The sequence below is a fragment of the Myxine glutinosa genome, chromosome 7, assembly GCF_964187855.1.
Source record: "Myxine glutinosa chromosome 7, kmMyxGlut1.1, whole genome shotgun sequence".
NCBI lineage: Eukaryota > Metazoa > Chordata > Myxini > Myxiniformes > Myxinidae > Myxine > Myxine glutinosa.
Genome location: NC_136267.1, coordinates 25,761,113 through 25,773,650, shown reverse-complemented (window position 1 = coordinate 25,773,650; position 12,538 = coordinate 25,761,113). Strand labels below are relative to the sequence as shown.

General features: G+C 48.3%; 1 protein-coding gene across 1 annotated transcript in view; it reads right to left on the bottom strand.

Annotated features, from left to right (window-relative positions):
• Nucleotides 1-12,538, bottom strand: part of LOC137430713 (transmembrane protein 163a) — a 57,359-nt gene that overhangs the window by 16,571 nt on the left and 28,250 nt on the right. The window contains exon 3 of the mRNA XM_078782655.1: nucleotides 7,021-7,178. Coding sequence (XP_078638781.1) covers nucleotides 7,021-7,178 — 158 coding nt within the window. The remainder of the gene's footprint in view (nucleotides 1-7,020; nucleotides 7,179-12,538) is intronic.

The window sequence follows — 12,538 nt, the reverse complement described above, 5'->3', positions numbered from 1 at the left end:
TATATGTGGTTACCTCTAACATTTACTCTAACCCATGTGTGCGACAGTTTTAAAACACTAAATATGTCCCACCTACTGGGTTGAATAGCTACCTGACAGACTCACGCCCACAATTAACCGAATTGCGGAATTATTTTCAAACTAAACATAAAGCCGGTGGGCAGCATTTTATATACAACCACAAAACCTAACCTTATTTACAGTTCTATGCCCCAGGACCTGTCCTTTTTTTTGGAAAGAAGATTGGAGGGGAAGAGAAAGCACAGAAATGCACAAAAACACATTTCAAAAGTTCACATTTCACATTTCTGCTGTTGTCTGGCATCTTCATCTTGCTTCCTGCATCTTCTATGTGCATAAAACTTACAGTTCTTCTTTCCGAGCACACCAATAATAAAAATGTACAAAAAGTGTGTTCGTTTTTATTTTGCCAGCAGGGTCAACCCTATGTGGTCCAACTGCGTGACATTGATGCCACTCAAAACAAGTGGTCCGAAGATGCAAGGTGAGTCTGCAGCCAAGTGCTGCACAGAAAAGTGTAAGGCCACAAAACCTGTGGTCCATAATGTGTAATGTGATATTTCGCAGCAAAGTGTCTGTGGCAGCAAGTGCTGCACATGTGCAGCAAAGTTATAACCAATTAAATGGCAGCAAAGTGCCACGCAGTTCATCTGCACAGTTGTAGCAAAGTGCAGCAGGGGGTGCTCACAGGTGTAGCAAGGTGCAGCTGCACAGTTACACCTCCAAAATGGTCCTGGGGTGGGGGAGAGACAAAGCACAACCGGCAAAGCGGAAAGGGCACAGAGGTACACAGCAGTACAAGGCAATGCAGCGCAGGGCGCAGAAGAGCGAGCAGAGCAAGCTCGTCCCTAACCGTCCGTGCCCCCCAACGTCAGCTTACACTACCCTTGCCCTTCCCTGTATTTACAAATTCGTCACTACGTCCTGTCTCCCATATCCCCCTCTACTCCAAATTCGTCTCCCAATCCCTCCCTGGAAGGAAGGAATGGAACAAACGAATTGTCACTCTACATCGTGATGCGTCTCACTTACTCAAATCAGTCACTTGATGCTGGTGCGGAGCTTTGTCATCCTCGGTGAATGGATGTGGATGGCGCGAAGGGAATTCTCTTCCTAACTACTCTAATGACATTAACTCATTTACACTACCCGGGGTCATACCCTGCCAATTGGCCATCTTTACACTATGTGGTTCTAAAAACCGAATTCCCCATTGACCACTCTGCAGTGCCCTACGAATTTGGGTCTCACGCCCCAATTTTTCTTACTGTGCCCTTGCACAATTTTGGGGCTGGGTCATGTGGCTCCACTAGCAGGTCCAACTACCTGCGCACCTCCGCCACTGAAGTCGCCACACGAGCTTACCTGCTCCTGCGACTACCTAACTGCGGAAGGCCCCTCCTGGCTCTTTACCCCTCTGATGCCCTCTCTGGCATTGGGCTACCCGGGTCCTTCTCTTCGAACCTCGGGCCCCATTGAATAACTACTCACAACCCTAACTGGCTCCCAGAGCCTACCTGCGGCCTCACCTAGCCGACAAACTACCAGTGGCGGGGTGCTCCAATAACCATACGCACCAACAAAGCCACACGCCCAGCCATTCACTGACTCATGCACCCAACCAAAGCACTACTTGCCACTTCCTGCACCACAGGTGTCAATATCCAAACAATTTACCTGAGCCCTCTACCTGGCTTTAAACTACCCACCCCGGGTATTCGTGACCCACCGACTCCTCTCCGGCCTTGCTCCCCCAGCTCTCTCTGTGCTCTGTCCCCCCAATATTCCTTCAGGTCGCACAAGATCTGCCTGCAACCCTCTCCTGGTTAAACTGCCAAAGTCTAGGCTCTCTGCTCACCTTCACTCTTTCATTCCCCTTTTCTCCCGCCTCTGGAACAAACTCCCCCACTCCCTTCAATCCCACTCCTCCCTCCAGGTCTTTAAAACAGCTGTTCACCACCATCTCTTATCTTCCCCCATCGAAAACCTTGATCTTTTCTACCCCCGGTAATTCACCCCAGAGTCCTTGCAGTGTTCATATGTTTTAATCCTCTCCCACCTCCCCCCAAGTCCTCCCGATGTCCCTGCTCTCAAATGTTGTGTTTGTGTCCTTCCCCCTCTCTTTTGTGTCCTTCCCCCTCTCTCCCCATCTTGTCTACCGCTCCCCTTGTTTTTTGTGTTTTGTGTGTCGGTTTGTCTTTTTGTGTGATTAATGTTAGCTCTTTCACGAGCCTCGATCTTGTATACAAAAAAAAAAAAAAAAAAAAAAAAAATGGGTCCATCTCCCCCCATTCACTCCTTTGCACCATGCATTCCACACCATTTACTTCACACCAAGCATTCCACACCATTTATTACTCTCGCACACCATTGATCTCGCACACCACTTCTCTCGCACACCTTTTGTGTTCTCACACCTTTTTCCTCAAACACAACACAATTCCATTTATCTCCATACACAATCCCTGCTTATTCTCAACCAATTCCTCATTTGCTCAATACACAATCCCTGGTTATTCTCAACCAATTCCTCATTCGCTCAATACACAGATCCTCACACACACACACAGCATCATCTAGCTGACTACTTCCCCTAAAACTCGTGCTTCCCCGTCTTCCCTTTACACTAAGCACACCCTCGTCATTAGCATCCATCTAAGCTCTCTACGCCCCCTCTATGGTACAAATGTCGCTACTTAAATCTCATGTCATCTATCGTCATCTAAATCCCGAACAATTAACCTGGCCCTCCCTCGGCTAGCTTCGGTGCCCCATGGAAGTAACCATCGCTGGTCCCTCCATGTGCATGTCACTGCCATCCCCCTAAACTAATGCTCATGAGCCCTGATGAGGAATGGTAAAGCTACCATTCCCCCACACAGGGTACCATTCGCCAACACTATGGCTATCCATCTACTACACTACACTCGAGCCTCTCCGGGTGGAAATACATCGTTGTCACAGCTCGGCTTCGAAAAGCCGAGCGATGCATGCGGGTGGTTGGTCTACTGTTGGTTGGGTCCGTCCGGCATTTTTGATCCAGGGGAGGAGGCTTGGTTGGGCCGAGGTTCAGGGCGCCATCTCTGCACGGAGCCTTGCGGTCCCACGCACGATGGCCCAACCACCCACGGTCGGAGCACCGCAGCCGCCAGGGGGCACGGCTCCGAAATCTCCTACCCCCCCTTGAACCGTGCCGATCGCCTTTCCCGCCACGACGCGGCACCAACCATACAGGGCGGGGCCCGGCGCTAACCATGCACGCCGGTCCTTGTGAGACCGCCGCGGCACCGATCCCCGCAGCACACAAAGCACACAACTCACCGAGGGCTCACGTCGGCTATACGTCGCGTTAACCGCTACCCCGGTCTGCGTCGATGCTCGAGCCGCGTTCTCACCACTCGCGACCCATTCCACTCTCGCACACCGAGGCGCCCCCATACACTCCCTACATTTTGTTACAGCACACTCTGGTGCACACCACCCAGGTGCACTCACGCCGTTCGCACACCCCATTATCACACACCCTGGCGCACACATACCACTCACACACTCCGTTACACACTCTGTAACACAATCGGCCATCGCACACCCTCGCGCACACCCTGGTGTACACTCCTCCGTTACGTACTCCGTAACGTCCAGGGATGTGCACTCTTCTGGTACACACCCAATCACACGCTCTGGTGTACACTCCTGCACACACACTACAACATGCTCTGGTGTGCATTCTCTCTCACTCTCCTCAGCCATTGCACACTCTGTTTCACACTCTTCTTCGACGCACTCTTCCCACTCACATTCCGTCATAGACTCGCGCTCCAGTGCACACTTTTCTCCCACACGTGCACCATTCGCTCTTGTACACCGTACAAAGGACCTTCCACGAGCGCCCGGGTTCCGTCTCGATCCCAAGCGCGCCAAAAATCTTTTCCCGCCAAACACATTCCTGCTCACCTTCGGGACCTTCTTCTGCGGCAGCACCACCTGCAAACTTTCATTGGGGTTAGCAAGCCCGGCATCATAATGTGAACACGAACTTTGCACAGGTTCCATTACTACCCTCGATTCATTTTCTATTTCTGCCGTCTCTTCGGCCCCAATTGTTTCTGCAATTTCTATGATTTCTTTTTCTAGCTCGACGGCCGCCGGCGCGCTTAAAATTTTATTTTCCAATTCGGCGGCCGTTGGCTATTCCACACCCTGAGTCGCGATTTCTGTACCCTCGGTCCATGTAGCCGCGCCCTGCTCTACCCCGCTCTCCACGCATTCGTCACACCGCGTTACCTCGTCGCGTACCAATGCGACCTCCTCGCTCAACCTGGCCTTATGTCCTTCCCGGCTTTCTTCATGTCCTTCTACGATGCCGCCATAAATTTTTCCATTTCCCGGGTGGATTTGTCCCCCAATTCTTTCAATTGGCCACCCATTTTGCTTTCCAATTCATTTTTCAGCTCTTCCAATTGATCACCCATTTTTTGGGATCACGTCAACGTAGATTAAGATTTGCTGGGCACTGCTGGAGAAACAAAGATGAGCTCGCAAGCGATGTTTTACTTTGGTTACCAACTCATGGCAAACAGGCACCAGGGAGACCTGCGAAAACATATATAGATCAGCTTACAAATGATACTGGGTGTCTGGTTAACGAACTACCTCATGCCATGAGTGACAGAGATGAATGGAAGAAACGTGTCATGGAATGCCGAGCTAGCTCGACGCAGTAAGTAAGTAAGTAAGTAAGTTAGGGTTAGAGTTAGGGTTAGGGTTCGACCGAGTTGTTAGGGTTAGGGTTATACAAAGTTGGGTTTTCAAAGTCTGTCAGTATAGTTTGTGGGCTTTTTCAGAGGAAGCCACGGCACACCGGGTAACTCTGCTACCGTTCAGTGGTCACAGGAAGCCACGCCCCTTGGGCACGCCCTGCTGCGACGCCCCTAGTCTAAATCTGATACGCCTGTTTTTTGTCGTGAAAAGTTACCCTCCACGAACCCCCTTTTTCCTCTCTAAGTCATTTCCTTAGGCTGTCCATGAGGCACAACCGAACAAACAGACGTTCACAAATAGGGTTATAGAAGAAGATAGACGAGCAGAATTATCTGGCGTTGCCTGGAAAATAAATAGTCAATTACAAGTGTGTAGTGGGCTTTTTATAGTCAGAGGAAGCCTATTCTGTCACTCAAGCTTTTGGGCCTCACTATCAGCCATGATCTTTCCTGGGAAAACCACATTTCCAAGCTGGCCTCCAAAGCCAGTCGCCGACTGGGCATCCTCCGTCGTGTGAAGTCCTTCCTTAGCACCTCTGAGCTCAAGGTGCAAAAAAAGCTCAAGGTCCACATACAAAGCTTTCATCCGCAGCTCAATGGAATACTGCTCTCCCCTTTGGGATGGTGCTCCTGCCTCAACCTAACTCGGCTTCACGCTGTTGAAACCAAAGCTTTCAGGATCATTGGTATTTCCGGCAATGAAGCTGATTCTGAGGGCCTTTCACTCACTCACCACAGACAGGTTGGTGGTCTTTCTGTCTTCTACCGACTCCTCTCCGGCCTAGCTCCTCCAGCTCTGACTGTGCTGTGCCCCCCAAATATTCCTGCAGGATGCACAAGAACTGCCAGCAACACTCTTATGGTTAGACTGCCAAAATCAAGACTCTGCTCACATTCATGCTTTCTTTCCTCTTTTTTTCCGCCTCTGGAACAAACTCCCTCACTCCCTTCAATCCCACTCCTCCCTCCAGGTCTTTAAAACAGCTGTTCACCACCATCTTTTGTCTTCCCCCATCCAAAACGTTGACATTTTCTACCCCCGTTAATACACCCCAATCCACCTCTTTCAATCTTCAATTTCTTTCCTGAAATTCCTGGTAGTGTCAATTTGTTTTATACCATGTGCCCCTCCCCAACTGCCCCCTCTTCCCCCTCCCAGTCTTCACCCCTTCCACAGATCTCCCGATGTCCCTGTTCTCTACTGTTGTGCGTGTGTGCTTCCCTCTCTCTCCCCCCCATCTTGTCTCCCTCTCCCTTTATTGTTTTATGTCCGTTTATGTTTTTGTGTTTTATGTGCTAATGTGTGTTTAATGTGCTAGCTCTTACAGGAGCCTCGATCTTGTGTAGGAAAAAAAACAAAAAAAACACGCCCCTTGGGCACGCCCTGCTGCCACGCCCCTTGGCCACGCCCCTAGTGTAAATCTGATGCGCCCATCTTTTTTGTCGTGAAAAGTTACCCCCCATGAACCCCCTTTTCCCTCTCTAAGTAACTTCGTTCGGCTGTCCATGAGGCACAACCGAATCTGTTTCTGTCTGCGTCCTCCTGATGTTGCTCTATATCTGCAAGCTCCTCCATGAATCTTGAATTACAGTTATAAAAATGAATTTAAATATTATTTACCTTTCTAAAATCATGTTTTACCATCCATTTATAGTTTGATACAATTACACTTCTTAATTTTCTTTATTTATCTTAATTACTCCTGCCAGGGAGTAACGCATTCGATCGTGTCCGTCCGTGTGTGTGTGTGTGTGTTCGTATGTTCGTGTGTTTGTGAACAAGATATCTGGAAAAGTTCTGAACGGATTTGGATGAAAGTTGGTGGGATGATTGCCCTTGGGATAAGGAAGAATTGATTCGTTTTTGGTGAAGCTCAGGATATTATTCCGGATCCAGGAATTTTTGGGGGGAATTTTTTTGGGAAAGATTTTTTCTGTTTTACAGCATTGAAGCTTTTATTCTTATTCTTAAATGATGTTTTTCTCCTCTAATTCCGAGATATATCAAAATTAATTCTCTGACAGTTAGGGCCTACTTTATTTTTCATTTATTGTTTTGGGGAGAGGGGATGTTAAACAAAACGTATTATTCCAACTAAACCCACGGCGGGAGTATGCGCTCTACTGAGTGGCGTTCTCGTTTTCCACTGTGGTGAGAAAGCCAAGCACAAATAAAATTTGAGTTTATTAAGTCAAAACAAAACGGGCAAAGCAAACAAAAAGCAAACGGAGTTCTTACCACTTCTGGCAGAAGACGTCTCACCAAGTCATGGATCGCCTTGCTCATGATACACACAGCGGACAGCAAGAAGATGATGCCAAGAACCACACATGCTCTGTTGTGCACACGAGCCCATGGTATTGTCACCAGAGAACCAGCATGTAGGTTCACCAACCCTGCAACCAATGAAAAGCCTGTCCTTAAAAGTTTCTCACAACAGCTTGTAAATGCTAGACATATCTGTAACGGAGCATTCCTTTAGTTTACACGTAAGTTATGGTAAATAAGCTCCGCGCACCGAGCCACACTCACTAGATCTTAATTAACCATGGACCCAATGATGTCTCAGAACAATTGATCATGGGCATGATGTCATAAAATGTGCTTGCTGTGGCAAAGATGCTAAAAATACTCAATCCCACATGACACAAGTGTGGAAACATCAGCTGTGAGATTTGCAAATTCCTCATAATCCGTTGAATTGTAGAAAAACAAGACATAGTCTAACAACGGTGGAGCCGGGCTTGTTCTGATACTTTAGTTGAAGAGGATAGTATGACCTTGTTGGGGATACCAGTTAGCAAATGATGTATTTTGAAATTTTCAATAAATTCCACGTTCCGATGCGGATTCAGTCGAACGTCAGGCATTGACAGCAGGTTCGTGAAGGACTTGGACAAAGAAACGTACCCAGTCTGAATGCTGCTTTATCCAGTCAATGGCGAAACTGCATATGGGGAATCCGCGAATGAAAATCCTTATGTCATTTCCTCATTCTGCTTTAATCTCAATATCTGGTATATCTGAAAGAATATATACATATATATACAGTATATATATATATATATATATATATACACAAAACACACCTGGTCACAAGTGTGCCGCACTGACTGGGTCCTCAGTCGAGGTCCTCAGCATCATCCCGTTTCGGGACTTCAACCTCGATACGGTCAGCTAAGGTGGGCCAGCAGGGGCACATACACATCCACATGCAGCAACGACACCTGGATGCGTACATACCCCCACCCCCAGCCAATGCGAACGCAGACAACAACAACAACACCTCTGCATCCAGAATCCACAGCACCAAACAAACATGGTGGAACACTCAAACACCCACCTTTATACCCTTCACCACTCACCAACAAAACACACCAGATCATTCATACACACACACACCCATAAACATACACAACACCAACCAACCACCTACCTTTACAACATACACCACTCAACATACAAAAACACACTCATGCAAAAATTAATTCATGCAAAAACACACACCCTCACCCACTCACTCATATACACAAAATAAGAAATAATAATAGTAACAAAAAAAACAAAAAAAAAACACAACCAACCTTCACCGTTCGACGTGCCTCCATAAACTTCCTCCATATCCAAAATGAGCCTTTCAAGGCAACCTGGGCCACCTTGTCACACATCCTCCTTCTTTCTGTCCCACACACTCCCAGCCTAGCAAGAAATGCAGAAAAGGAATTGCCAATATACCCTCTACACCCCACCTCAAATGGCTGACACGAAACTCGCCAACCCTTCTCCAGGCACTCTGCCTCCAGCTCACTGTACTTTCCTCTCTTCCTCTCATGCACCTCCTCCATGTTCTCTTCCCAAGGTACCGACAATTCCCCTAAGATGACCTGTCTTGTTGCACCTGACCAAATGACAATATCAGGCCGCAACCTTGCGACACAGATCTCCTCTGGGAATACCAATTGTGGCTTTAGGTCTGCCACCACCTGCCAATCACAAGCATCTGACAGCCCTCTTGCTTTCCACCTCCTCCTCTTTCCACCTCCTACCACTTGGCCCTCTTTGACAAACCACACCTCTCACCCATCAGTCTCCTTCTCCACTCTTCTTTCTCTCGACCTCAGCACCTCTTGTTGCACCATCTGCACCACCACCGCCAGCACCTGATCATGTCGCCACCTGTATTGTCCTGCTGCCAATGCTACTGAACATGCACTCAGTGCATGCTGCACTGTTCCCACACCTCCACACAAATAACATCTCTCCTCCTGCAACAACCCCCACAATCTCAAGTTTACTGGTAACGGAAGCACATCATACGTTGCCCGCAACAGGAAATTCAACAATATTGGCTCCATCCTCCAAATCTCTTGCCACTTCAATATCCTCATCCGCACACCGTCCCACTTAGTCCAAGCACCTTGCTGTGCCGGACCGACTGCTTTCACATATCTCCCCTCCTCTTCCTTTCTTCTCACCTCCCTCTCAACCATCTTCCACCTCTCAACCATCTTCCATCTCTATATATAAATATATATATAAATATATATCTATATATATTGTTGCGGATATGAGGACTGTATTTTTTATTGTGTGCTTTATTATTACTAGGGCATGCCCGTACTATATCTATATCTAAAATTATATCCCCCCCCTCTATTTACATGAAATGGTTTGGTCCAAAGCGAACGGCTTGCGAGTACGGTGACAATCCCCCCCCCCTCTATTTACATGAAATGGTTTGGTCCAAAGCGAACGGCTTGCGAGTACGGTGACAATCCCCCCCCTCTATTTACATGAAATGGTTTGGTCCAAAGCGAACGGCTTGCGGAGTTTGGTAAAGAAATCGCCATCGCGTGCACAAACGCGCAGGAAAGCGAATGAATCGCAAATTAGTTTTAATTAGTTTTAAAACATAGTTTAACGGCAACATAGTTTTCCAACGTGAAATAAATGAATACGCTCTCAAATGTGCCGTCCGAGGCAGAGTCTGTTCGCCACGTTCGGCACACGTGATAGCTCGCTGCTCTCTGATTGGTTGAATCGTTTTTTGGACATAGCTCGGTAACTACTTCTCCGATTAATATGAAACCTTGAAAAGGCACATCCTCGGGTCCCCAGCAATATACCTGGCAAGTTTAAAGTATATCGGACCCGTGGTTGTCGAGAAACAGCGGTCACAGACATACAGACATACAAACATACAAACATACAAACATACACACAGAGATTACTGGAATTATAGATAGATTATTGTTTATTCTGCGCCTCCTGCCTCCGGAGTTGTGTAAAGATAAAAAGGGCGTCTCTGTAGTTATTCCATGAAACACCACATTGCAGGACCCGATAAAACCCTTGTTCAGTAGCTTATATCTTATTATGTGTTTTAGAGTAAGGCCTTGTCTTCCATTAAAATGACACTCCATTGCACCGAGTAAAAGAGATAGATTCCCTTCATTCCCATTCCCAAAAACCTCCATTTCCCCTTTCGTAATGGCCAAGCCTCAATTTGGCAATTACATCCCCTCCAAAGCCGCCATTGACCACGAGGCAGGGTTGGGGAAGAAAGGCGGGTCCCCATCTCGTCAGAGAGGGGAGGAGTGAGCCAGCCCCACTCGACCAACCATGAACAAGGGGTTTGGCTTGAGAGGGCGGAGAGAGAATGCTTGGGGGAGGTTCGCAAAGGGTGAAGGGCGGGGGTTATAAAACCCGTTGCATCAGCCCCCACCAGGAGTGGTGAGAAGAGACAAGCAGATGAGTCCAGGAGAGTTGCAAAAAGGTCCAAGGCTGAGCTGAGCTGTGTGGTGAGGTGCAAAGGAAAGAGCTGGGTCGTCAGAGCAGAACTGAGTTGTGAGGTCCAAAAGCAGAGGTCATCCAGGGAAGCGCAAAAGCCTGCTATTCGTCACCTTGCTCGCCAGCGGCAGCGTCTACAGCAGCAGCAGCAACAACGCTCGCCAGCCGCTTAGGGGCCTGGACGGCAGTTCGGAGCAGGGCCGCGAAGGAACGGCGGCTGCAGAACGTGCGGATCGTGCTGCCGGACCCAGTGGACTTTCCTCTCCTTCCAGTCAATCCACTCTGCAATTCCCCGCGTGAGTCTGTGTCTTCGTTTGTTCTGTCCTGGGTATTAAGTAAGCCTGTTAGATAAGCTAGTAATTTGCACTATGTCGCCTGCGTCTCATGTCCCCTGTAAATAATCGTGACTGTTCTTCTTGCTTGTGTATGTGTACATAATAAACCCCGTTACTCTTCTGTACGTCTTCTTCTTCCTCTTTGCATTCGGTCGCTTTAGCATTTTCCAGATTGAGTATCTGTGGCGCGATACGGCCAACGTTTGGGTGAATCGGGTGAATCGGGTTTAGTCGGGGAACAACTGTTCGGCCGCGGTTACACCACCGCTCGGTAAAAAATAACATCTAATCCGCGGACCGTAACAATTGGTGTCGGGGAGTGAGATACGAGGCCCGAACCAAATTTTTAAAACAGCTAGAAAAAATTTGGTCAAAATTTGGAACCACCGAAATTTGTGTTGTTTTAAAGCAAAACCCGAATTTTGAAATCGCGCCATGGCTGGTCAAGGCGATCGGATGCAGGTGGGTGAGCTAGAGGAGGGGTTAGGAGTAACCCAGGACCTCGGGGTAATGTATATGGAGGAGGTGGTTGAGGGGGTAACAGGCACACAAAATGGAGCCATCGCGCACGTGGTTGTAGCGGCACCAAATTTTGCCGCGCCCGTGACCGTAGCCGCACCAAATTGCGCTGCGCACGTGGTCGCGGCAGCCGAGCCAGAGATGCCAGAGTACATGCGAGTCTTTATGATTCAAATGATGGCAAAAATGGATGCTCAGGGTGAGCGAATGAGGGACGAAGCGAGGGCTGATAGTGAGCGAAGGAGGGACGAAGCGAGGGCTGACAGTGAGCGATTGGGGGGCAAAATGGGGGGCAAAATGGGAGAAATGGGGGCAAAATGAGAGAACGGCTAGAAGCTAAATTAGAGGGATTAGACAATGGGATAGAGGGGGTGAAACATGGGTTAACGGGGGTGGAAAATAGAATGGCTGCCCAGGAGAATCAGATAAAGGGGGTGAAAAATGGGTTAATGGGGCTAGAAAATAGGATGGAAGACAAATTGCGGGCAATAGGGGAGCAATCCGCCCGGGAAATCGAACAGATGGGGAACCAGATAGAGGAGGTGAAAATCGGGTTAGAAAGTAAATTGGATGCTCAGAGGGATGAATTGGGACAGATGAGGGCAGCATCTACAAAAGAGAGGGAGGAGATGAAAGAGGAGATACGACGAGGTGTAAGTGAGGAGGTCTCGGGGGTACGCTAGGAGGTAAAGCGAGGTGAAAAGCGTATAGAGAAAGAGGTGAGGAATAATACGGCTAGGTTACAGGGGGGAATAGAGGGTCTGACGAGGGGAGTAGAACAGCTGACAGTGGGACAAAAGGAACTAGTGGACCAAGTGGAAAAGAACACGGCAATAATCGGGGGGTTAAAAGCGACACAAAAAGACATTAAGAACGAATTAATAGCGACACAGAAGGAATGTCAGATGGTACATGAGGGGTGGACGAAGAAGTTGGAAGAGGTGACAGAAGTAATGGAGACGAAGGACCGAGAGGTGAGGACACACATAGAAACGGTTAAAGTGGCGTTAGAGGAAGAGATAGAGGGGGCGCACAGGGAGATGAAGGAGGTAAAGGAAAAATTAGAGGAGGTGGAAGAAGGGGTGAGTGAAATTAAAAAGAGACGAAGGGAA